Source organism: Aptenodytes patagonicus, chromosome 21 (assembly GCF_965638725.1).
Source record: "Aptenodytes patagonicus chromosome 21, bAptPat1.pri.cur, whole genome shotgun sequence".
NCBI classification, from domain to species: Eukaryota; Metazoa; Chordata; class Aves; order Sphenisciformes; family Spheniscidae; genus Aptenodytes; species Aptenodytes patagonicus.
The window spans coordinates 557,693-582,896 of NC_134969.1; the positions used below are offsets into that span (position 1 = coordinate 557,693).

Consider the following 25,204-nt stretch of genomic DNA (forward strand, 5'->3'; position numbering starts at 1 on the left):
GAAAATAGACTGAAATCTCCACTCTGAATAAGTCAAGCTCTCAATGTAGCAAAACACTTCCATGTGGCAAAAAAACCACCCCCAAACGTCTAGGCTCGGCCAGCTGTAGTTTGTTCATACCCTCGGATCATGCATCCATGACTTCAGGATTGTAGTTATCAGTGGAGACCGAGTTGCTGCCCGCAGAACAATGCACGGCTTTTGTGCTTCGCCAGCCCTTCTAAAATCAAGGCAGTTGATAGCTAGTCCTGACCCTGTTGGCAGTCAAGGACAGAGTCAACACTTGAGACAACCTGGTGCAATCTGTTTGAAGGCTGTACCTCCTTCAGTAAGAAGCAGCTAACCTCTATGCGGGCAGAGGGGATGAGGTACAGACTAAGCCAATATTGTTTTATTTTAAAGTGCAAATTTAGTAAGATAAGGTATCAGTGCAAGAAAAGAAAGCAAAGTCCGAGGCCACAACTGAGGACAAGGCTGTATTCGCCGACTTATCAGTCTCTGGGTGTTCCCCTGGCGCAGAAGTAAGGCTTCTTCGGCGCCCGTAACTGAGCAAAGCCCTCGGTCCCTTCTGGCTCTGCGCTGCCACGCCCGGACCGCGGCCCCCGCGAAGACGAACCCCTGCAGCCGTTCCCGGGCGGATCCGCCGCGGTCGCTCGCCGAGGCTCCTCAGGGCTTCGCGACCCCCTCGCCGCCGGGCGCGGAGCTGCCGCCGGGCGCGGAGCTCCCCCCGGCCGGGCCCGGCGCCTGGCGGGTCAGAGAACGGGGAAGGGCGGGCGGGCGCGGAGCGGGGGCCGGGCCCGCCTCCTCCCGCCGGCCCTCCCCCGAGCCCGGGCCGGAGCTTACGCAGGGCGGGCGGCAGTCAGCACCCAGGGCGGCCCGGAGGGCGGCCATCTCCGCCGTCAGCTCCTCGCAGGCGGCGATGCGGGCCCGCAGGTGCCGCTGCCGGGCCTCCAGCAGGCTCCGCAGCCTCCGCAGGTCGTCCTCCACCTGCGGCGGAGACAGCGGTCACGGGCGGCGCCGCGGGCGGCCCGCCGGCACCCACCGTAGGCCGCCCGTGGGGCGCCGCCGCCGCCGCCGCCTCCATCCCGGCCCCGCGCAGGTACCGTCCGCCCCGCCCCGCCCCGCGTCGCCATGGGCACGGCGCGGCCGCCACGCCCCCGGATGTGCGTCACCGCGCCGTCCTCTGCGGGCCGGAAGCGGCGCTTGCATGTTGAGCGCGGGGCGGGCGGCGCTGGCGGGGCTGGCTCGGGCCGGGGAGGGAGCGCCGGGCCCGGGGTCGGGCCTAGGCCTGGCCCCGGGCCGCGCCTGCGGCGCCCGCCTGCTGCTGCCGCCCGGCGGCGCGGCCCAGCCGGACCCGCAAGGTGTGGGCGAAGTACCCGGCGGAGGGGCGAGGCCGGGTCCGGGGGGAGGCGCGGGCGGCGCCGGCGGCGTGGAGGGAGTCTGGGCCGGGAGGGGAGGGAGGGGGAACCAGGGCCGGCGGCGGTGTGGGCCGGCACGGCGGGAGGCCCGGGGTCGGGGTGGGCTGGGGGGCGGAGGCCCCGGGCCGGTAGCGGGGGGTGCCGGGCCGCCCTGCTGACCCGCCGGTGTCGGGCAGGCTGGAGGGAGGCGGTGGCGGCCGCCGTCGGCGCCCTGCAGGCGGGCGGGCTGGTGGCGGTGCCGACGGACACGGTGTACGGCGTGGCGTGCCTGGCTCAGGACTCCGGCGCCGTGCGGAGCGTCTACAGCCTGAAGGGGCGGAACGGGGGGAAGCCGCTGGCCATCTGCCTCGGGGACGTGGACAGCCTCTACAGGTGGGCGCGGGAGCTGCCCTCGGTGCGCGGAGCGGCTGCGCGGGCCGTGCCTCCGCTCGGCCGGTCTCTGCTCGGCTCGGGAAGCCCTTGTGCGATGCTGACGACCGTGTGCGGGCGAGGCCGCCCGGAGAGCCCAGAGATACAGCGCTTCCCGCGGGGGGCCTGGGGCTGCCGGTGCTCGGTGCCGTTTGTGGCGGGGGGCGGCTGCTTTCTGCTTGCCACGCTGCAGAGCGTGAGACCGAGGGGAAGGGCTGCACTGGAGCTGAGTCGCAGTGCCCAGCACCAGCAGTCTGGGTGTAGCTGCGCACCCGCCGTTAACGCGCTTCCTCTTGCCATGTAGATACTGCCACGTGAATGTGCCGGATGAGTTGCTGCGGGACCTACTTCCAGGACCTGTGACCCTGGTCTTAAAACGTTCAGAAGAACTAAATAAAGACTTGAACCCTTTCACGTCGGTAGGTCTTTGCCACAGGATATATCTCTGTGTTTCTGAGGGACAGTGTGCTATCTTTGTGCTTCTGCTGTAGTAGCTTTTATTCTTATGTGTGTGTTCAGCGTGCTTAGCAGTGATTCGCATTTTCCCGAAGCTGGTCCCTGCGCTGTTGTGCTCCCCGTGACTTATTTGAACATGGCATAACCCAGTGTTAGGGGCTAACTTATGAAGGCACGTCTCTCATTGTGGCTAGTTCAGCAGGTGCCTGTTTATTGATTCTCTGGAGTATCAGCTTTAAGTCAAGAAGGCTTTAGGCAATGCAAGATTAAAAATGGTTACTGCGTGTAAAACCATGCTCTCTTCTTCCTTGTAGCTGGTTGGTGTTCGTATTCCAAACCACCCTTTTATTAGGGAGTTGGCACGAGCTTGCTCTGGACCACTGGCTTTAACAAGTGCTAACATCAGCTGTCAGGCGAGCACGCTGACGGTTTCGGTAAGGCTGTTTTTGCCACTAAGTGATATTATTGTGGTAGTCTGTCAGAGCCAAGGGCTCTCACAGTTGGAAGCCAGCTTTAGCAATAAAACAAGGATTTCTCTGCTGCTATTTTTTTTTTTTTAAATAATAATCTATAGTTAAAACAGCCTGCGGATATGTGGTGTGGGGTAGCTGTCTTGCTGTGATCCTCACCTTAAAAAGCGAGGAGAGCAGAGCTGAAAAGTAATATTTAAAAGCTTATGTGCAGCTTTTGAAGTGGGTGCCAAATCCGAAAGATGGAAATGGGTTTAGGAGGGATGGCTGTGGAATGAGACTGCTGCTGTCTGTACAGCTCCTTGCAGCCGGGTAACTGTCACTCAAGGAGATGTCTTTTTGCAAAGCTTGTGACCCTGGTGATGGTATAGTTGGGCATAGTACCAGACAGACGCCCTGTCCTTGCCCCCAAACGTCTTGATAGACTTCTAGGTTTTTTTTGTGCACTCCTTAATAAACAGTGGTGCAGCTAAGAAGTCTTCAACCAGAGAATCCTTGTGGCTATCCTGCATGTCTGAGATAAATCTGTTCTCAGAAATCAAACCGGGATGTGTTAATGACAGAAAAAAAAATGAGCTGACCTGACAGAGGAAGGGGAGAGACCACCTCCCTTGACACCAGAATGTCCAGTAGTGTCTGCTAAAACACGATCACAAACCATCTTCAGGACTGTTAGCCACATCTCTTTTTTTTTTTTCAGGAATTCCAAGACCTGTGGCCTCAGTTGTCCTTAATCATCGATGGAGGCCCAATAGGGGATGTCCAGAGCCCAGAGTGTCGTTTGGGGTCAACTGTGGTTGACTTATCTGTGTCGGGGAAATTCACCGTCATTCGTCCTGGCTGGTGAGCACTCTTTGCTGAATATAACTGTAGCTTTTCCTTTACTTTAAATGAAATTAAGCTTTCAGGTTAGGGTGGGTTGTGTTTTGCTTCTTTTTCCATAGCAGTTGAACCTTCACATTAATGTTGTTTAGCTTAATTACCAGCACGCTCAGAAATCCTGAAAGAGCACTCCAGATTCTGAGCCCAGGAGACCCCTTTCTAGAAGCTTCTAAGTGAAACACTCTGGTTTCTGGAGTTCATGTTCTCCTTGATTCAAAATGCAGTTTAATCTTTAAAAACCTTTTTTCTGACGGTTCTGTTTCACTCCACAGTGCACTGACATCTACAGTTGAAATCCTGAGGCAGAAGTATGGCTTGATACCAGAATCGTCTTGAGACTTCAGACTCTGAGGAGGCTCTGCAGGGCTGGTAAAGCTGGGCACCGTGTGCCTGTGCATTCAGGAAATGGGCGTTCATGGCCTTGTTTAATAAGGTCGATGGGTTATGTCAAGGTTAATAAACAAAAGATAAAAAAACCCCAAAACACAGAGCAACAGTTGATGGGTATCTGTTAATTAGTATCACATCTGCTATAGTCTGAGAAACCAACCCAAATATGTATGCTGACCTCTTTGTGCTGCTGTACTATTTCCAAATACCTGTCTGTTTTATTAACGTGATTTGGGCTTTGAAATACAATAATTTGAACGTTTGACTATTCTCAGGATGGGATGATGAAGATAGTGTCTGATCAACCCTCCCCTTAACACTTACTCCATGTGTTTGTTTATTGTACCTGCACTGAAAGAAAAGCAAAGATGGAAAAGAGGTTTTTTGAGCTTTCGTGATGTTATAGCTATGGTGTCCTCTGGCTGTTTTTCTCTGTTCTAAATGTAATCAAAACCTACTACTGAGATGAAACTGTAAGTGCTTTTGAAAACTAACCGTATTCAGATGGTCCCTATCTAGATGAGAGCTGCTCAGAAAGACCTGACTTCCTCCTAATACAAAGAATGAAAAGCTCTTAGTGTGCTGATCTTCATTTTTTAAACGTGGACTTCCCTCTCTTGATTTTCTTCTGAAAACAGTGCTAAGCTGAAGTAAATAGGGAACGAATGAAAGTTTCCTCTGGTATTTATTCTTCATTGAAAAGTAAAGTTTGTGGAGCTGCTATTAATTTAAAAACTGGTAAGCAACTTGCATGATTTTGTTATAAATGCTTATTTTTAGACATGTTGTCCATCACTTTTGACGGACTTAGGTGCTTAGCAAGAACGTGTATGGAGTCGTCATGAATAGAACCTTGTTTCACATCCAGAGCTGCCGCTTCTCATCTTATTGATATAGACAAGTATAAATTAATTTTATGGCTAATTTAGAAGGGTCCAAGCATGGCTAAAATCACAAAAAAGGGAAAGCTACTGGGAGCTGAACCTCTTTCAAAGCACAAATTAATGGTGTTTTCAGTTGCATTTTTTTGCAAATATTTTTTTTCCTTGGTACTAAAGGGGATAAAGCAACTTCAGATCTAAATTTTCAAAACATGGAACACAAAACAATCAGTTAAGAGCTTTTAGTATAGATCATTGCATTTCCTTGGTTTCCAGCACACACAGTAGTAGTAGTAGTAAGTAGTCTCTAGTGTTCCAGCTCTAATTATCTTTAGTTATTTGGATACAGTGGACCACAGTGACAATGCCCACCGCAGAACTCCTTGGTATAGGAGAGGTTGGATAAAATAGAGGGTATGTAACGGCATGGCTTAGTTTCACCTACAGTAGACAATTTGAAGGAATATTTACTCCTCTCTACAGTAAGCTGATAGAGGAATGCTCTGACAGAGTTGCTAGCAGAGTGAGGCATATGTGATCACTGCAGACAGCGGGCCAAGGGTGTACGGTGAAATGCATGCTGGAACCCAGCTAACCGTGTCGAACATCACAGAACATACCCACACCAAGAAAAACCAGGTCTTTGACCCCCAAACCAGCACCCCTCGTGAATTCCAGAGGAGTTCTGAAAGGGTCATCTGTACGAAATCTGCAGAAAATTAGATTTGACTGCTGCTTGCAGATTTCCTGCTGCCTGTAACGCTTCCTCCCGTGAGTCCATAGCTGGGGCTTACGCAGTCCTTGGGATATTTGCAGATGGCTGCTTGCGCTCAGCGGCCTGGTTAGGCTGAAGGTTCTGTGGCTGCATCTCCTCGAGCGCTTTTTTCTGAAGCGCTTCTTTGTGCTGCAGCTTTGTCAGCAGGATGTTTTTCCGAGTAAGGCAAATCCTGAAGTCACATCAACCACTGCTCTTTCTCTTTGCTGAAATGTTCTGCCCACCCGTGAGTCAGCTCCAGGTACATGCTCGGCTGATGAGGAAGGTAGTCCAGATAAAGGCGTGTCAGCGTCGTCTTGGGTACAGCCTTCTCGATCGGGGTGCCTTCGTGCCATTTGTTGAAGGATGTGATGGAGATGATCTCTGGCCTGACCATGAGAGCAGCCTGCAGAGCTGTTTCATAGTACTTCCCGTTGACTCTGTTCTGAGTGTTGCGGTTGTTCAGGGGCGAATGCTGGTGTCAGTGTAGCCTGGGCCAATGCTGGGGATGAATATCAGGTTGTTGGAGTCGCAGAAAGTTTTGATTGCTTTCCAGTTCTGGCGGGATGAGCCAAAAGAGAAACCGTTGGACGCAAAGTATGTGTACGTGCCATCGTACCCTGCGGAGAGGGTATCGTGCTTGTGTCCCTCCTCCACCAGCAGCGCTATGAACACAGCGTCGTAAGCAGTGTCGCGGAGAGAGTGGGAGCCTGATGGCATGAGAAGGTTGGCCCAGGATTCAGCCGGTGTCAAATAGGAATTGTAGATATAAAACAGCGGGAGACTCTTGCCGGTGCTGGTCTTGTACATATAAAAAGCTGTGTGTGATCCGTATCTAGAGGAGAGCACAAAGCTTTCTCAGAGGCTGGGGTGATGAATGATGAATGCCTCAGCAGGCATTTCCATTATAAGGCAAGCACGGTGTGAGACTTCGTTGGCTGCAGGGGCCTCTTTTCCCAGAACCTTTATCTCCACCTTCATGGGAGCGCCTGTGCCTTCTCCTTTCCCTTTTGAAAGAAAGGGTAGAGGTGCCAGTCTATGGGTGATAAGCTTAGAAACTTGAGCAGGAGAAAGCAATTTTGGGTTCTGAACGCGAGGTATTGAAGTGCTGGAGAAAGTGGCATTTGATTACGACCCCTGCCCAGTATTGCTCTGTTGGCTGGCTCTAGGCAGCTCCCTCCCCTATGCACTGATCTTTGGATACTATTCTGATGCATTTAATTCAAAGTTCTGCACGCTGTTTGTGCTTAAAGCAACACTACACAGCTGGATTTAGCCTACATGAAAAACAAACTTGTCCGTGATGTATTTGATATTTTCATGCACAGTGCGGTCATCGCGCCCTTTGTATGGCTGGATGTGAAAGGCAACCTGCAAAAGAGACCATGGAGATGGTTATTTTCATCACAGTGGTATTGCTTTCTCTGCACCCTGACCTCCCAGAAGACCCTAGGTCCACTGTAAAGGACCTTCTGTCACCCGCTGTGGGCAGACTGGGAGGATGCCTTCACGACACATGCAGAATACGGCAGTCTACTCGGTGAAGTCAGGGCTTTCACTAGTTTTCCCTAATGCTAGTAAAAAGTAAACTGAAAATCCCAGTTATTAAGAAGAGGAAAAGCCCTGTATTTAACTATTGAAAAATTGTCCCCATTGTCTTAAACGCAAGTACTTGTTTCTTTTAACACGGTCACTGAGGCAGAGGAGCAGGGCCTCTGCCCAAGCACAGCACCAGCTTTGTGCTGGAGTTGAACGGTGAGTTTAATGGCCTCCAACAGCAGACAAGGGCCTTACCTTTATGGCGTATCTGTGTGCAGCGTCCAGTGTGGAGGGCACAAGGCTGTCCAACGGCTCCCCGTTGTCGTCTGCTAGGCTGGGTGGGTACCAGGACAGGACCAGCACTCCTACAGCGGTATGTAACAGAGCAGGTCTCGGTCAAATAAGTGTGTTTTGTTCCTGAACTTTTCCCGTGCATCAGCAGTGCAGTAAACATTTCTCGTCATTCTAACGCTTTAGAAGACCTGTGGTGTTTGAGCCATGGTTACGAGACCCTGTAATCAATGCTCCCAGCCGCTGGCTCCGAGGTAGCTGTCAGGGGCCCTGGGTGCCAGCAGCGCTCTGCGGGGTGGCGGGGGGAAGCGGTGAGAGGCGCTGGGTGCAGGGGCACGGCAGGGGATGCCGAGGGGCATTGGTGCCCGGCGATGGGGCGTCGCGGCACGGCGGAGGGGAGCGACCGCAGCCGCTTGAGTTGCGGTGCGGGGCTTGGGGGCGGGTGCGTGCCCGTGCCTGCCACGGCCCCGGGGGCTCGGGGCCGCCTGCCGCCCTCAGGGGACGGGGCTGGCGGGCCGGCACCGGGGCTCTCGCTGCCGGTGCGGGGCCGGCGGGGCCGGCGGCGCTTACCGATGGCGGCGGCGCGGAGCTGGCCCATGTGCTCGTCCAGCACGGCGGGGTCGCGGGAGCTGTAGGGGCCGAGCGCGGGGTAGAAGCCGGAGCCGATGTCGGCGGGCGGGCGGTGGCGGCCGCGGGGGAAGCCGGCCGAGACCCGGGGGTCCCAGTGCCGGTACCGGCCCTCGAAGCGCGGGCTGCCGTACCAGGCGTGCAGGTCGTAGGAGGGGCCGCCCGCCGCCGGGGCGGGCGGCTTCGCGGGGGGGCCGGCGGCGGCGCGGAGCGCGCGCAGCGCCACGGCGCAGCCCAGGACGAGGAGCGCCGCCAGCAGCAGCGCCCGCCGCCAGCAGCAGCGCCCGCCGCCGCCGCATCGCCCGCTCGGCCCGGCCCGGCCCCCGGCGGAGGCTCGGCCCGGCCCCGGGCGGCGGGGACCCCTGCTGGCGGCGGCCGGGGCTGCAGCGCCGCGGCCCGCCCGGCCCGGCGGAGCCGCCGGCGGGTGTCCCCCGCCGCCCTCCCTCCCGCACCCTCACGGGGAGCTGCCCGCCCGGGGCGGCCGGGCCCGCGGGGAGGGCGGCGGGACCGGAGCGCATCTCCGGTGGGTCTCTCCGTGCGGGCGGCGCTGGGGGCTGATGCCCCGCGGGGCCGACGATGCTCCTTGCAGGACCGGCCCGTAGCTCGGACCGGCCGCGGCCCCGGCTGGGAGGGTGGCGGGGAGAGGGCAGAGACGCCCGATGATGGGGAAGGGCAGGGGCTGCCGTCCGTGCTTGGTTCGCGAGCCTTGAAACGAGTGGTTGGTGAAGGACTAAACTTACTCGAGGAAAAGAAAACACGCTCCAGCAAACACTGAAATGTGACTATCCGAGCTGTTAAAGGAAATAACATTTTAATTGGGTGAATCTGTTATGCACAAATGTTACAGGCGATAAAACTCCTGCTAAATGGAAACCCAGTAATGAGATGAACCTGTCGAGGGAACAAATTGCCTGCAAATCAGAAACAGGCTTCTAAGGTGCCCCAGCAGCTTTGGGGCTTCCATTATTTTGCTTGGCTGAAGCTCAAGCTGCCCCACAGCGCTGGAGCCTTCTGGCAGCATTTCCTCACGACAGCCACCCACGCAGAGTTGTGGTCTGCGGGAGGAGTGTGGGTAAGCGTTAGTGAACTGTAGAAACAGCTAGAACTTTGCCTTTCAGAGCTTTCTGTGGTTTTTGGCTGGGTTAGATGTGTGCAAGAACTAACTGTGGGCTGGGTGCCAGGTTGGCAGCAGGGGTTCTGGTAGGACGTCAGTGGAAAGGGGTGTTGGGAGAGCATCCTGGTTCCAGCTGGTGTGCTGGGACTCCAGCGAGAAAAGTGCCTGGCCAGCCCTGGTGTGATCCTGTGTGCTGCTGTATTGCTTTGGATATGTTTTGGCCTTTAAAATCCCTGCTAACTAGTGCCACCTGAGTTTGCAAAAGAGATTTGGCAAACTCCCTGTTGCTTGTACACCAGCCCTGCTCTGGGGGTGATGCCTGCTCCTCTCTTCCTGGGGATAGCAGCGTCCTGTCTGAAGCAGCTATTTCAAGTCCTAGTCCCAGCTGTATTTCATGTTCCACCATATGTGGATGCTACAAGCAGTGCAGAGCCAGCTTTGAAGAGCAGCAAGGAACATCCCCCTGCTCTGATGAGCAGTTATTTGTAAGACAGGGAACCTCATCTTTGTCCTCTGTCTCATCTGGGCGTAGGGCACAAGTGCTGCTGGAGCCTGAACTCTGCACGCATGGGACTTGCTCTAGGAATACTTCACCTCTGTGTATAAATACCGTACAAATGCTGTACTCAAAGGAGCGGAGAGAGGCATCCAACTCTTACCTCTCCAGTTTCTGGATCTATTTGATCAGAACACAAATGCAGCTATACCTTCCTAAGGAAGCTGCTGGACCTGATTGCAGGGGGAGATCAGAAACCATGGTGCAAATGTACGTTAGTGGCTCAGAGAGTATAAGGCAAGCAAAAGCCTCTCCTGCTTCCCCCATTTATTTTTCAAATCTCTTCAAGACCAGTGTGATAATTTTGGAGGCCTGGTTCATGCTTGGGGGTGATGCTCCTGTGTGTTTATTCATCAGCTCACATCTGCCTCTTGGGGCAGATCTTGGGCCTCTTCAGGGACTCGGTGAGCTTCGTTTCCCCCTTTGCCTCTCACTTGCTGTCATCTGCTGGAGATGAGGACACTTTTTAATCTAATTTCGCAGCTGCCACTTGTGGGTGCAGTGAGTGTCGTGCTGAGCCAGTTAGCTCAGGAAGCTAGCGGTGCTGTGTTCGTAGTGTGAGTAATTTCTTTCATTCGCTTATGCAGAGGACACTGCTGTTTGTGACCTCCTGGTTGGCAGGCCCTTACGCCTGAGCACACTAGAGCCACCAAGAACCAGCTGTGGGGCAGGAGGCAGTGGGGCTAAATACGACTGCTTTTTGATGGACAGTTTTAAATTGCTCTATTCAGCCCATCATCCCACAAGTAGCTGCTGTCATTTTCTTTCAAATAGCTACCTTCAGGCTACTTGGAGAGGTCAGGCTGCAGAGGGTGGATGCTCCAGGGAGGCGGGAAGAGCTTTCTCTGTATCTGGTGCCAAGGACAAGGGCACTGGACAGAAATCTGCAGACCAATGAATTTGCTGTCACTCTTCTCCTTCTGTGAGTTCAGCGCCTCTAGAAACTGTCTTTGAAGTTTAATTTATGAGCTGGCAGGTGAAGGAGCTGAAGGCAGGGCAGAACCATCTAAATAAAAATTATTTGGAAGCAATGAGCAGGGGGTGCATGGTAGACGAGTCAGGATCTTCAGGTCTAACAGACACATCTAACCGGGTAAAATGGTGGTGTGGCTCAGTCTGGGTCTCCACGCTGCCCGTGTGATTTGTGTTCCAGCGGTATTGCAAGGATCAGTTTTTACTGGAGTCCCATCCCTGAGCCCACCCAACTCAACCACCCTGTAGTGCAGAAGGCCCAGAAACATGAGTTTCCAAAAATTACTGCACCAGGGCACTTCTCACTACTGCATTGCTGGCGATGACGCTTGTCCTAAATGACTCTCCCGCTGGCTTCCCCAATGCCTCCGTCCATACATGTTTGTTCTCTGAGCAGCCCCGTGAGCTGAGCCGGACCTCCAGCCTTTTGCTGCCAGGGTGGCTGGGCTGCCGGAGCCGTGTCTCCCACCACTAGATAGTGCTAGGCCACCACAGGGAGCCTTGGAGCCGGCAGCCATACCGGCTGACGGTGTGCACGGTTGCTTAAAAGCATTAATAAGTAAGTGCTGCACTGGGGCCGTGTGTGGACAAGGGCTCAGCGTGGCGCAGATGGCAGCTTGTGTGCCGAGCTGCCTGCTGCAGGCGAGCGGCTGCCGGGGAGGGCAGGATGTGGTGCTGCTCTCCTGCCTGTGCCTGGTCCTTGCAAAGCACACGCTGGGATGATTTTTCCCAGTGTCTGAGTGCCATGGAGTGGTTATGTATCTTTATTGCTCATGAGCAGCTGTCTCAGTCGCTGCTAATGGACTGTAATACACACAGAGCTGACCCCAAAATGATGTCTTCACAGAAATTGCCTGTCTGTGGAGCTTCTGCTGTAAAAGCCCAGAAGCACCGGGCTGGGTGAGTTACTGTCATCTGCAAAGTGTGTGCGTGAGGGGTCTCTGGGTGCTTCCCCTTCTCTGAGCTCTTTACCTTGTCTTTCAAAATCAGATATCCTGCAGGATAGAGGGACCGCGGGAAATAAGAGGGACCGCTTCCCTTTTGTCTGCTGGCACAGGACCCTCTCCCCTCCACGACTGTCCCTGCAGTGCTGATAGGCACTGCTCTGAGCAGGGGACATGACTTGGTGGAGGGGACAGAGTGGGGCACAGGGGGTCCCTCCTTGGGCCCTGGCAGGCAGTGAGTGCGAGCGGTCTGCTCTCCATAGCCCCCGGTTCTCACCAACACTGAACAGAGCCAGAACTAGCTGCCCCGAAGCCTGGCTTCCCCCGCAGCTGTGGCATGGATGTAAAGGCTGCTTGGGGGCTCACTATAACGTCTCACCATAGTGAGCAATTTCCCTACTGATTCTGCTCCCTCTGTGTTTGCATGGGGATCTTGCCTCCCCATCTCGTTCCTCAGCTCATCAGCTATTCATTGATCTTTGCCGGGCTTCTCCAGCACTCATTCATCACTCTCACGTCCGCCATCCACTTTCCAAATGTTTCCTATTTTTCCGGTGATGTATTTCCCTGTTCAGACAAGCTAATCTTGCGCCATCAATAATTGGGGTGCAGCTGTGCTCCTGGCCTCTGTGCACAGCACAGGCACACAGCTCTGCCCTGTGTGGATGGAGGCAGCCGAGCTGCAGGGACATTGGGTGAGTGGTGCAGCCGCAGGGGCCTCCTGGGAGCCACTTCCCTGGCTGCTGGGCATCTGCTGCGGGAGGTCATCCCTCCCCTTGGGGACTTCGAAGCGTGCAGATGGAGGTGATGCCCTCAGGGCCAGGAAGGGCTGTTTTCCCATGGCTGGGTGGGGGGCGATGGTCTTCAAGAAGGTGAGGCAAAGCCCTGAGGCAAAGCAGCCTTGCTTGAAAGGGGCTGGCTTTGTGGTCTGCTCTGGGATGCCCGAAGCCTTGTCTCTCTGCCACAACCTGGCGTGGCCTTTGCGAGCAGCCTTGGTGGGTAGAAAACTGGGGAAACATATCGGCATCACAGCTGGTGCCTCTGCTTCTGGCTCATTCCATGCTGCTGGCCTTCAGTGTCCCTGCAAGTGACAGCTTTATTTGTGCCACCAGCATCAAGAGGATGAGCCATGCGTCAGGCATGGGTGAAATGGCTGATGCCCTTGTTCCCTCGCAGGAAATGCAGGCACTATAAATTACTTCTTTCCTCTGGCTTCTGGGTGTCTGCAGGCCGCTGCAGCTGTCAGGGTGATGTATTCAGCACCAGCTAAAGTGACCAGCCTTTGTGTCAGCATTTGGGCACTGTCAGCACCTCTGGAACGCACCAGCATGGAGCAAACCCAGGCTTTGTTGCTTAATCAGGTGTTCTTGGTTCTTTCCAAAATGGGGACCCTGCTGCTACACTGAGTGACTTTGTGCAAAGACTCAGTGCCAGGAACTGTGTGCAGTGGGTGGGGGGATGCGGCATCAGGACCGATGGCAATGGTGAGCGTCTGGGACACTGCAAGCTGTCTGCTGAGATGCATTGTGAAAATACACTCATCACCAGTTAGGACATGCTGATTAGACAAATAGCTTCTGCTGGAGTGGAGAGAGATGCCTTTTTAGATCTTGTAGGTGGAACTATAAACACTTTCATAAGCCAATTCACAGGAGCAGTACAGATCAGGGTGACTCTTGTGTTTGCAACCCTTGTTGAAATCACATTGGCATGAGCACTCAGAGCAGGAAATACGTGGTTTGCATTTTAATTAGTGCTTGCCCTCCAAATAAAAATGCATCTTTAGAACCTCATTAGCAGAGCCAGTTCAAACTCATATAGCGATGATTCAAATGAGCAACAACAGACTAGGCAGGCTTAGTCCGTGTTGGTATCAGAGGTGAAGCTGCTGAGTGTCTGACCCTTTCCATCCCTGTTGAAGCCATTGGGGAAAAATGCTGTCAGGGGTTTGTGTTTGGAAGCCTTGGCTGAGTAATCGGGTCTGTCTGATGCCGGGCAGTTGCTGGGTAACTCTTGCTTCTCCCCGTGATCTTATCTACTGATGGTTATTGAGTGCTTCCCCATGTCCCCCATTCTTGCTGCTGCAGTTGGTGGCTAAAAGCCTGTGGCTTTTCAATACCTCTTTTTATTTTGTGCAGCTGTTACATGGCAGAGGTGGTTGTGCTGAGAACTTTTCACAGCTGCTGTAGTTGGAGCACCCTTTATTGTGTCCTTTTGGTTATCGTTTGGAGTACTGTAAGAAGCAGGACATAAATTAGAGCAGCCCAGGAATAACTCTTGTTACAGGAAGGGGCCTCAGAGAATGTGTTTAGTTGCTTTAATATTTTTTACACATTTTTGGCCATCTCTAGCTATAATTGACATTAGATTTATTCCTTGCCCTTCCTTGAGCTCTGCAAGTCTGGGTGAACATGTATGGCTTCACAGTGCCACGGTACAGGCACGGTCTGCCAGGTGCAGATATGCCTCAAGTCATGTCTTTGATGGGGCAGTCAGGAAATCTTTCCAAAACTGCCCCGTGCCTGTGCAGGGGTGAGGTGCTGTCCTTGGGGAGACTCTCACAAATACCACCTCCATGTCTGAGGGCTCTTTGCCTCTCATGCCACTGATGTCGAAGGCAAAGCAGCTAAGTCCTGCTTTGGTGGGTGCAGCAGCAATGTGCCTGCAAGGCTGGAGCATCCTCCTTGTCGCAGAACGGCACAGGAAGCCACCAGAGCACCATTCCTCCTGCAGAAAGCAGCCTCCCCCAGAGATCCTGCTGTCAGAGGCATCTGCTTGCCCCAGCCAGGGAGAAATTTTCTTCCATCACTGCAGACTGAGATCTGCAATGTTGCTTCTAAATGCCCTCACTCCACAATAAAGAGCAAAGAAAACCAGGCTTGGGCTAATTAAGCTGGAAACACAACATTGCAATTTGTAGCTGATTAAATCTTTCAAACAATATTTATGTTAATCTCCTTCTGATTTATTTTCTTATAATGCCTTGACTAGGAGATAGTCCAGTGCATGGGGAAATGCTTCCAGATGGAGCACAGTCCGCCTTGCCAGATGCTTGAAGCTCAGAGTGAGGATTTTTCACTCACTGTGATTACAGCCAGGAGAGATGATCTTGTCCATCTAGGCCATTTTTGTACGTAGAGGGGGATGCTGAGCTGCAGTTCTTGTTTTTGCTGCAGGAATGAGTCCGCCTATAACAGGAGCGGGCTGTGAAACAGCGTGTGGGAAGGGGCATCCATGAGACAGCCAGTTCTCGGCTGGGGCTGTTCTGCCTCTCTTACACACACCTTACATCTCTGAGCCAGGGCTTTGCTGTCTCAAGAAAAGGCTGCTGTAAAATGCTCCTTTGAGTTTATCTCTGGAGATTATAGGGGCCTATTGCAAAAACACAGTTTCCTTTTACATGCTGTGCATGCATATCCATTTATACTGTCCTCCAGCCCTTCTTCCAGCTCCAGGGTTGGCAGGATGCCTGGCAAATTTCCACAGGATGCTGATTTAAGGAATTAGTCTGTAGAAGCATAGATGATAGAGACAGAAGGGACCTTGAGGCCATCTGGAGAGTCTGCTTCCCCAGACAGCAGCCCCTCTCCCAGATCACTCCAGACACATTTGTCAGATTTGCTCTCAGCTCCCTTTTCTGGAGGAAATTCCACCTGGCTGCTGCTCATGTTCTCCTATTTTCCAGTTCCTTAAAAAAATATTTATTGGGACTGGAATTTTTCAGGGGCTTAAAGGTAATGTGGTCTGTGTACACCCATCTCATCTTTTTTTCTCCCTTTTTCAAAAAGGCTGTAATTTACCCTTCCTGGTTTTGACACCTTAGAGATGGCTGCAGGGTGAGTCCCCCGGGAGAGGGTTCTGGGCAGCACAGGTCGAGGTGGGGACGTGCCAGGGGATGGGGGTGCCATGGGGTGCCACTGCTGCCTGAGCCAAGTGCTGGAGCGATGAACAGCCCGTGCTTGCAGAGAGGATAGCTCCAGAGGTCAAGGGGTTTTCACTGCGGAATTGTTAAATTAACTATTCATTTAATTATATTTTGATTAAATTAGATCCTCTTTTTTTTTTTTTAATTTCGCCAGCAAATGATTCTCTGCATAATTAATGCTGGCTGATTCTGCTAATTCACTTACTGCTGCTGAGGGGACAGAGGTTTCGGTTACAGTCTGAGCCACGTGCTGGTTTCCAGGAGCCGGTGCTGCCTGTGCCATGCCAGGACCTGCCCCGCAGGAAAGCCACGCTGTGACCCTGGGCCTCCACGGGGAACGCTCTTGTCCCCGGGGCCGGTGGGTCTCTGGGACAGGGAAAGCACTGGACCAGACCACTCTTTGCAATGAAGCTATTAATTTTTATTCATGAGCCCGCTCTCCCCTGGGTCTGTGATGATACTCTCCATTAACTCTGCCCACAAGTAGCTGGGAAGTGGGCTGGCTGCAGCTCTGTCAAGTGCAATTACTTCATTACACCGTGATGCAAACTGTCATTAGCCACAGCTTGTTTTGACGCCATTTCTGGGGAAGCGGGAACTCCTGAGCCTGCGGGAGCTTGCTGCCCAGCATGGGCTGTCTGCTGCCTGGTGTGGGTCGTCCGCTGCCCAATGTGAGCCATCGCTGTGCGATGTGGGCCGTCCGCACGTCATGTGCCGTGAGGTCTTGCGCATGCGCCCCAGGCCCATGGTGGCCATCGGGGCTGGCCCCACTGTGTGCCAAGAGCGGCCGTTCCTGCATAGAGTGGTGACTGGTGGGGCCAGCTGGGCTGCGTGGCCGTCACACCAGTGGGGCAGGATGGCTTGCGCCGAGCGCAGGCAGATGGAGTGGTGAGGCCACGGTTTCTGGAGACAGGACTGAAAAACCAAATGCAGTGGTGCTCCCCTGCACAGGGTGCGCTGGCGCACAAAGAGGGACCAAGATTGTGGGAGTCTGCTGCCCTGCAGGGACCAGCCTCTCCCCGCCTTGCCCAGGACCTGGGCAGCTCTTGGAGCCCTTCAGGGGAGGCAAATGTGGCAAACTGTGTTTAGGATGATGTGGTGGCCAGCAGCCACGCGTGGGGCAATGCGACAGCTCCGGGTGCTGGAGCTCCTGTGGGGGGCTCTGTGAGAGAAGCAAGAGTACGGCACAACTTGACCCTGCTTCTTCTTGGGGACAAAACCCAAAGTGTCTCCAGCTTCTTGGGGACTTGTGGGAGCTTGCGGAGCTGTCATTACTGTGGGCTGAGCTGATGAGCTGTCTCCTGGTGAGAAACAAATTTAGTTAACCTTAAATTAGTCAGGAGAATGGGAGACTCTTCTTTGAAACCATGTCATTCAAACCATTGCACCTGAAATTATCCCCACTAGAAATGCAGGTGGAGATAGTAATTAATTCATCGTGCTCCCATATTAATTCTGCAGCTGATCTGCTCCAGCATGACTTTGACGAGCCGTGTCAAGCAGCAGTTCTGGGCAGGGAGCCCTGGGATGGGCAGCCTGGTCCCTGCTGGTTTCTGCGTAGCTGACCATCAAAAGATAATTTTCAGGTTTTTCCCCGTGGTGTATAGTCATATCCTTTAAATACCCTTCAGACTCTGACAAGCTTCTCGAGGCGTGGAGAGAGCACTTCCCTGCCTCCAGGTGTCTGAAGGGAAAAGAAATGGTGAGTCTATAGGGATTTGGCATTTTAATCATGAAAGATCATCTTTTAAAAACCGCAGTGTGAGCAGGACAATTGGTTTAACTATTCTGAGCATGTTTGGCCGAAATCCTGTGCCTGTTACAAGATGTCCCTTCCCCTCTCTGCTGGTGGGGGGGACACAGCGTGTTGCTGCAGCTGCTGGGGAGGCAAGTGGTGGAGCAGGGACCGTGGTGGGACAGGGACCGCTGGCATCTGGCTGGCTGCAGGAGCCCCAGGGGCTGGTGGGAGGAGCAGCTGATGGGGGTCTGCAGGGGAGGTCGGTCCTGGGACCACCCCCTGCCCTGCTGCAGAGGTGGCCCATGGTGGCCCTGCTGTTGGGCTGGGCTGCAGGTGGGCTCTGGCTCCACGTACCTAACCCCAGAGCTCTGTGGGTCTGTCGGTGGCTGCGGTACGCCCATGGTGTGTCTGGGCAGTGCCTGGCTGAGGAAGGCTGGTTTTGGTTGGCAGGCTGCAATCAGTAAAACTAAACTCAGCATCCAGCATGTTCCTGAGAGGTGATGCTGCTGGCAAAGGTGTTGCTGGTGTTGGGAGCAGGCTGGTCCTGCAGCTGGCCGGGCAGCCACCCCACTCCTGCCTGCATTGCGAGGGCAATGCCGGCAGCGCTGGGTTGTTTGGCTGAGATGAGCATTCAGTGCAGAGACCACGTGTGGCTCCACTTGTGCCTTCCTGGTTAATGCTTCTGCGAATAACCTCTTAGAAATGATTCCAATTAGGCTAGCACATCTCTTTGTAATCTGGATCCCTGTTGTGCTGTCAGACTCAATTCAAATTTAATTTGCAGAAGGTGTATATCGGGCAGCTTTTTTACTTAGCACAAAACTGAGAGGAAGATAACATTGATGGAAAAAATAATACAAGTTCATATTCTTCTTACCTTAAGGAAGGAAAAGAGATGCCAGAAAACTTAGCCAAATTTACATTTTAATGGGAAATGTTACGACTGCCTGCTCTGGGACGCACAAATTGCTTTCCGGATGGGACCCTGACTTTATACCAAAGTGCAGTGAATTAAATCTAGCAGCCTCTGATGAGATGAGAGGGTTATCTAGAAACGCAGCCACTGCCACCAGCCAGACGTGAGGACGAGGCCAGGTGCTGCTGGCAGTGGCAGGCTTCCCGTCCCCATCACGCCTCAGGGCACAGGCGGGAGGGCCTGGAGGGAGGGACGCTGCTGGGTCTGATGGACGCAGCTCCTGGCTCCAGGGGCTGGAGGTGTGCAGGGGGCTGGAGGGCTGTTTGCATAGAAAACCTGCCTGTTTCAAACCCTGGGGTAACCCTGCCCCTGCTGATATCCCCCGCCCCATTAAGTGGGTGACGGCAGAGGAAGGGCTGGCTAGGAGCAGTCTGTCCTTGCTCCCTTTGCAGTGAGGTGGAGGCTCCAGCAGCATTAACTGCACTTGCAGAAGTGCCACTTCAGCCTTTCCCACTGGCAGCTGCAGCCGGAGCCCTGCCGAGAGCCTGTGTCAGGGGCAGCCGCTCTCTTTGGGGTTTCTCTGCCCTCTTGTCTAATTGTTCCTAATCAGAGCAGCTCAAGCCTGCAGACAGGCTCTGGCAGCGTGTCTCCACGATGCCAGCCTGGTGCCTCAGACCTTCACGCAGGGACAAAAGCTGTGCCCAGGAGAAGCTGCTGTTAATTTCTTAGCATCTTAAAGCTCTTTGAAGATGAAAACACGGTGCAGTGCTGCGTAGTCTTATCTCTCTGGCAGTGCCTGTCACCTGCAGCCATTTCTGGCACATTCACGAGCACGGCAAAGACTCGTCCCTGCTGGGACCAAGTCTGGGGAGTCGCAGGGCTGAAACTAGGAACGTGTCTTGTGTCTCTGCAGCTCTGCTGGGCTCAGGCACAGAGCAGCCGCTGGCTGGGGCAGGCAGTTCACGTGCTGTTGTCTAGCCCTTGCACTTACAACAAAAGAGCTTTTCTTAATATCTCTGGGTCCTCTGAGTCCCCCACTGCTGCAGGGATGTCCCACCTGTCCCCCAGGCTGGTCCCTGCTCCCCTCTTTGTGTGCATAGTTGCCCCGTCCTGGTGATAATGACCCAGCCTGCACCAGGGATGCATTTGGGGGATTCGCCAGCCTCTGAGTTTGTTTTCCAGATTATTTCTCTGCACTTGAGGGTAGCTGGTTTAATACAACACATTGGATTTTTTTATATTGGCAGCACGATAGGCAAAGAGTTTTATTGGCATCAGATATTCTTGTTAGTAACGACCGAGGTGTCTGAACAGTTCAACTGACCATTAATAAATCAAGCGGCCCAGCTCACCAACTATTTATTTACTTCCAAAAGTTGCTGGTAATTATTTTTCCTGCTTCTAAAGTGAGAGGTTGCAACTGCCAGTGTGTCTGGCAGGGTCTTGCTGCGAGTAGCGCTTGTCTGTGTCCTTGACTGCTCCTCAACTGCGCTGGGGTCTCCCAGCCCCGGAAGAGGCAGAATTGGAGCCCAGAGGAGAGAGGACAGCCCCGGGGCAAAGGGACACAGGCACAGGAATACTTGCAGGCTGGGGTCTCGTACCCGCTGCAGGTGCTTGAGCAGTGGGAGCATCCGCAGCTGGTCAGTTGTGAATGTGTTGGAGAAGCCGTGACCAGCAGCTGGGGGCTGCCCTGGCTGCCTCTCCAGTGGTGCTGCGCTCTGCCTGCAGTTGCTGCGGGCAGGGCTTGTCTTGGGGCAGCCTGTGGGCTGCTTGCCACTGGGCAGGCAAACAGCCAGCAAGAAGGAGGCTCTGCTGGCAGGGGTCTTGGAGCCCCTAAAGCGTTGCCAAAACCTCAGGGCACCCAGCCTCGGAGCTGGGATGGGGATACTCCAGCAGGAAGCAGAGCCCCGGGGAGAGGTGGCCCAAGCGCATGGAGAGGCACGGGAGGAAGGGTCTGTGTCCGTACCCCTTGCCAGGCCAGCTCTGCAGGTCCCTGCACCGCTGAGGCTCTCCCTCACAAACAGGATCACGCTGAAAGGTGCTGCTTTCCTCTGGAGTGAAGCTGGCTGTGGCCGCGTCCTTCACTCGCTCAGCCGGGCAGGACAGGGGAGTGCACAGGTGGGGCTGGCGGCGCAGAGCTCACCCTGTGTGGGAGCCGCCTGCGGTTCCTGAAGTTTGTCCTCTCTCCAGACGGTGCTTTTCCAGTTGTCAGAGCAGTTGCGCACAGTGGATGGGATGTAAATTCACAGTGTTGTATGGCAAAGGCATCGCTCAAACAAGCAGACAGCGTGCTTATTGGGGATGCTTCCAATCCAATAAAATAAGCAAAAACATTGCTGTTAGAGAGACTCAACCAGAGCAGATGCTCTGGCACCCACGAGGCTGCTTCCCTGGGTGAAGCAGTGTCACTGTCTGGAATCCAAAGCAGTGATAAATCATAGGTGACCTTCAGTAATTTATTACTGCCTCGTGCAAAACATTGCTGTTTCTCTGGGCCAGTTCCTGGTCATCTGCCGGGGATCACAGTAATTCCAATCTTTAGCATCATAATGGGTTTGTCATGGGTTAGATAATGACAAAAGGATGGGGAGGTAGGGGAATGGCAGATACTGAGGTGCTGGAAGCAGAGCAGTGCGTGCACCAGTGGTGACTACCACCAGCATTTGCTGATGTGGGAAGTGCCGTCCCGGGATGCTGGGTCCGCAGAGCCAGGCAGGATCGCTCAGAGGCAGCAGTGGCTCCTCTGTGCTGGGACGAAGGGAGGTTATTTCTAATGTTTTCAGATTGCCAGGCGTTAGTACGCTCTGGCCTTCTGCTGCACACTCTGTTCATAGCAGTAAGACTAATGCTGTTAGTGGTAAGTGATCGGAGAAGCGCTGAACACTCCACATTGTTTGCGGCGTGGCAGATGTTCCATTAATGATACGGAACAGCTCAGGGCGAGCGCTATGAGTTTAGATTTCACGGCAATGTGCTGAGCTCCTTCCCAAATGCGGAGCCAAGTTTGGAGGCGGCGAGGCAGGAGTTGTAGAGCTCGTTGGTCACAGACACGGGCTGTTGGGGTAAAGCTGTGGGCCAGAGCCACATACTGGGGCCATGGTGCAGTGGCGGGTGCTTGGTCCTTCAGAAACCTCGGTGGGCACCTATTTGGGTCTAAAATACAGGTTTTGGTGCTTCCAGCTTGGATAGTCAGTCTTGCACCATTCCCCCCGGTGCTAACGCAGATGTGCTGGCTCACGGGGTTTGCCCTGGTGCCACGCCAGACCTGCAGGCCCTTGTCCTGAATCACACCCTGCTTGCTCTTGGATGCTCTGCCCCTGTGTCAGCGTTTCAGTGTCTAGGAGGACTCTGAGGATGCCCTGCAACGCTCAAACCCAGGCCAGGCACCAGGCACGGGTGCCTGAGTTTAACCAGCTTGCTCTGTGTTCATGAGAATAATGTGGACTTGGCTGGAGTGGATGTTATTTCCCCCAAAAAAGTCACAGGGAGAGAAAAGGCTTTCTAAAAGCAAAAACTTCCCCCAATACTTCAATTGTGAGGCAAAATTTACATTTTGATTTTGGAAATCAATAGCAATTCACAAATAATTCTCCTGTGCTGCTACAGGTCATCCATCAGCTTTGGGTCTCTGCTCAATAGAAGCCATTATTGGTTTTTGTTTGTTTGTTTGTTCTTCTGTTCTCCAGGTCTGTATTATAATGACAAGTTACAGACTCATGGGCTTTTTTTCCAAACAGTCTTAGAAAATGCAGATGGATGACATCATTACAGTGCCACTGAGCCAGGACACACCAGCAGCAGCAGCTGGGAACATCTAGGATGAAATGGTGCTGAGGAGGGCATGTCCCCGTGCAGGTGAGGACCAGGCGAGCCTGGCTTCGGGTGAGCAGGCTGGACCTCCAGGAGAGGCGGCTCAGGCACACCACAGCGTCCGTGCCCGTTCATCCTCCCCCACGTTGTTTATCCTTGTGCCTGACAACAGGCTAGAGGGAGCAGGGCTTGTTGGGTATTGCTTCTCCGTCTCCGGTCTGCCCCGTCCCTTGCCCACGTTCACGTCCTGGCCATGGCGGGGGGCTCCCGTTGCGACATGCTGGAGGAGTGCATGCGCTGGATGGTGGTGGGCTGCACCACGCTGAGTGCCCTTGGGTGGCAATTTCAGGGAATGGAGCAGCCATGCAGAGCCCGGAGCCCATGGGGGCACGGGAGGGTCCCAAGCTGGGGTGGGAGGGTTGCTTCAGGGAGCATCCATGAGCCCATACCTGAAGCCGTCAGAGACCTGCTGGGCTCTGCAGGTACAAGGCTGTTTGCCAGCGCCGGGCCTGTGCTATTATGGGCAAATTACCTGTGGAATGCCTTTTTAATACTGAAAGAAATAACTTGATTAGTAATTATTGGTGCAGAACACTTGGGGAGCCTCTGCAAAAGGCGAGGACGGGCTGTTTCACTGGAGCTGCCTGTCAGTTTTGTCATCTAATTATAAGACTGTTCAGTGCCAAGACTCTGGACAGAGAGAGGAAAAAAAACCCTCAGTGTAATTGTATTGGTCATATTTTGTAGCCACTAATTACTTGCTTAGCAATTAATATTTCTCTGGCTGGCTGGGGAGCTGTCATGGCCTTGGCTTGGGACAAATAGCTCGGTGCTTCCCATTGCACAGCTTCCAGACTTTGTTAAAGGTGGGGCTGGGTGGGGAAGGGGATCAGCCCCCTACTTTGACCCCAAGCAGCCTCAGCCCCACTACAGCCGAGCAGGACAGTCCCCTTCGTGTCACCTGTCCGCTGCCGCAGAACTGGTGGGTGCTGCCCCAGCAGAGCTGCCGTGGTCCTGGGGCACTCGGGCGTGCTGGTGTGCCCCCCTGGGTGCCGGAGTGGGGATGCCAGTAACGACCGTCATGCTCTCATCCTCATTACAGCAGGAACAAGCTAATTCCTAATCCCTGTGTCTTGCCTTGCCTTTTTGCGGCACGTATATGTAGTATTCACTTGAGAAAGATGGATCAGGGTCGGCTCTTCCAGCTGGGGAGGGAGAGGCCGGTGCCGAGAGTGGGGTACTGCCACGGCCAGGGGTGGGCTGGCTGGCTCCCCGGTGGCGGCAGCGAGGGCACTGACAGGCAGAGTGCAGGCAGAGCATGGGCAGGCTCAGATGGTGGCAGGTCCCGCCGTGTGTGGTGGAGGGACATCACTGGGGTTGCTTTGTAATTTTGCTTTTAATTTGAAATGTGTGTAGCACCTCTGGCAAGCACAGCCCCCTTCTGCTCCGTCTGCGGTGCCGGGGGCTCCCTCCATCGGCCTCAGCAAAGAGGGAAGGGGCTGGGGGCTCCCCTGACCCCATCCAGAGAGGCTGGGAGGCACAGCCGGGGCGCCCGCTCCCGGGGCCTGTCCTGCACCGGTGCAGCAGGGCCAAGTGCTGTAGGTGCCTTTGGTTCGCAGCGGGCTGCCATCTTCAAAGGGAGCACCCCTGTAATCCACCATGCAGTCCGAACCCCTGAACCCGGGTGCTGCAGCTCCCACTAACGCCCACTCATGGCCGCTCTGCGGGTGCAAGCCAGGGTGCAGGCGAGGTAGGAGGAGAAAGGCAGAGTATGAACCTGAAGGGGAGGAGTGACAGGCACTGAGGTTATTTATTGTTTACTGTTCGCTTCTAACAAGCATCATTTTCAGCTTATTAATTGTGGCAGGACGTGAGCTGGGTGAAAATTGATTTGGACCCCACCGTCTAAGTGGTCAAACAGTTAAGTACCTATTTTACGCTCTCTAAACAGACATGGTAATTTTCCTCTTCACACACTGTTTTACACCAGCTTAATTCCAACAGTAAATTGAAATCAAATGAAAAGCAGCTTTCCAGCCCAGGCGGCCTTCCTGGCACACGTGCATGAGAACAACAGCCCATATCAGGGAGATGTGTCCTGAAGCACCAGGCAGCATAAACAGACAAGCAGAGCCAGCAGACAGACGGACAGAGGAGGGCTGTGCCTGTGTCTGTAGTTGTTCACGTCTTGTTTGTGTGAAGTACCTGGTGGAGCTACTACCATTACCATGGTGCTATTACAAAATGAGACTGTCTTCAGCCTTGCAGGTCACCAAGCCATTTTTTGGTCTCTGTTGGCCTCCTGCAGCCAATGTCTTGGTGTCACTTGGCTCCCAGCTTTCTGATCCAGCCCTCCTCCCTCCAGCCTCGCAGCTCTCGACAGCAGGCCTGCGCCAGTTCGGTGTCCTGAGTTCTGTGAAAGCTCAGATGGTCATAGCTCGCCCCATACTAGTGTCTGTCCCCCCACAGACCCTCACGGGTGGTCAGAGTGGGTGTCTGCAGGTGAAGTCAAGAGAAATAGAGAGGCAGGAAGAAGTACCACCTGAGAATGACGCGTTCCGGACGAGGGAGAGCATCCTTCACTGCACAGAAAGAAAACCTCTTGCTGTCCTGGTTGTCTGCAGCGTGGAGGTGAGGATGGCAGGAGCTGGCAAAGGAGGCAGAAGCCGCTGAAGCTCAGACCCACCTGCAGTTACCTGGCCGTGGTCCATGGGGACTTCCAGCCCCGCAGCACGGGAGGGGGACGGGGGGCTGGCAGTCACCAGAGTGCAGGTGAGGGGCACACTGTTCTCCCAAGTCTGGGACAAGGTGCTGGACCTGGGGTTGATGGCTCCACCTGAGCTCAGCATGCTCACGAATCAAAATCTTGATGTCAACTTTAGCAGCATCCATAAATTCTTCATTTATCATTATTAAAGGTATGTCAACATTCAAAAATTGATTTATAGCTGGTAATTTAGATCACGGATTGTCTCTGATACAGTAAACTATTCATATCCAAAGCCCATCATGCAGTTTTCTACTTACTAGGAATTAATGACTCATAAAACAGGGCCAGAACAGGCTGTTAGTGTGAATGAAGGGAAGGCTGTGACTGTTGGGGTTTCCCTCCT

General features: G+C 54.0%; 3 protein-coding genes across 3 annotated transcripts; 1 reads left to right on the forward strand and 2 right to left on the reverse strand.

Annotated features, from left to right (window-relative positions):
- Nucleotides 1-376: 376 nt before the first annotated feature.
- On the reverse strand, nt 377-1,084 carry C21H1orf122 (chromosome 21 C1orf122 homolog). Its single transcript, XM_076357658.1, has 3 exons — nt 1,043-1,084; nt 844-987; nt 377-744 (listed from the first exon to the last, which is right to left on the reverse strand). The coding sequence occupies exons 1-3, from the start codon at nt 1,082-1,084 to the stop codon at nt 667-669; spliced, it is 264 nt and encodes an 87-aa protein (XP_076213773.1). The 3' UTR covers nt 377-666.
- A 123-nt stretch (nt 1,085-1,207) lies between these two features.
- On the forward strand, nt 1,208-4,597 carry YRDC (yrdC N6-threonylcarbamoyltransferase domain containing). Its single transcript, XM_076357150.1, has 6 exons — nt 1,208-1,361; nt 1,595-1,790; nt 2,131-2,245; nt 2,597-2,716; nt 3,453-3,595; nt 3,907-4,597. Exons 1-6 carry the CDS (start codon nt 1,208-1,210, stop codon nt 3,968-3,970), a joined length of 792 nt encoding a protein of 263 aa, XP_076213265.1. The 3' UTR covers nt 3,971-4,597.
- MANEAL (mannosidase endo-alpha like) lies at nt 4,127-24,940 on the reverse strand. Its single transcript, XM_076357659.1, is given in 6 exon segments — nt 4,127-6,124; nt 6,127-6,494; nt 6,954-7,030; nt 7,454-7,563; nt 8,060-8,449; nt 24,778-24,940. Coding segments are annotated over 6 exon segments (1,374 nt in total). The 3' UTR covers nt 4,127-5,858.
- Between the last annotated feature and the right edge of the window lie 264 nt (nt 24,941-25,204).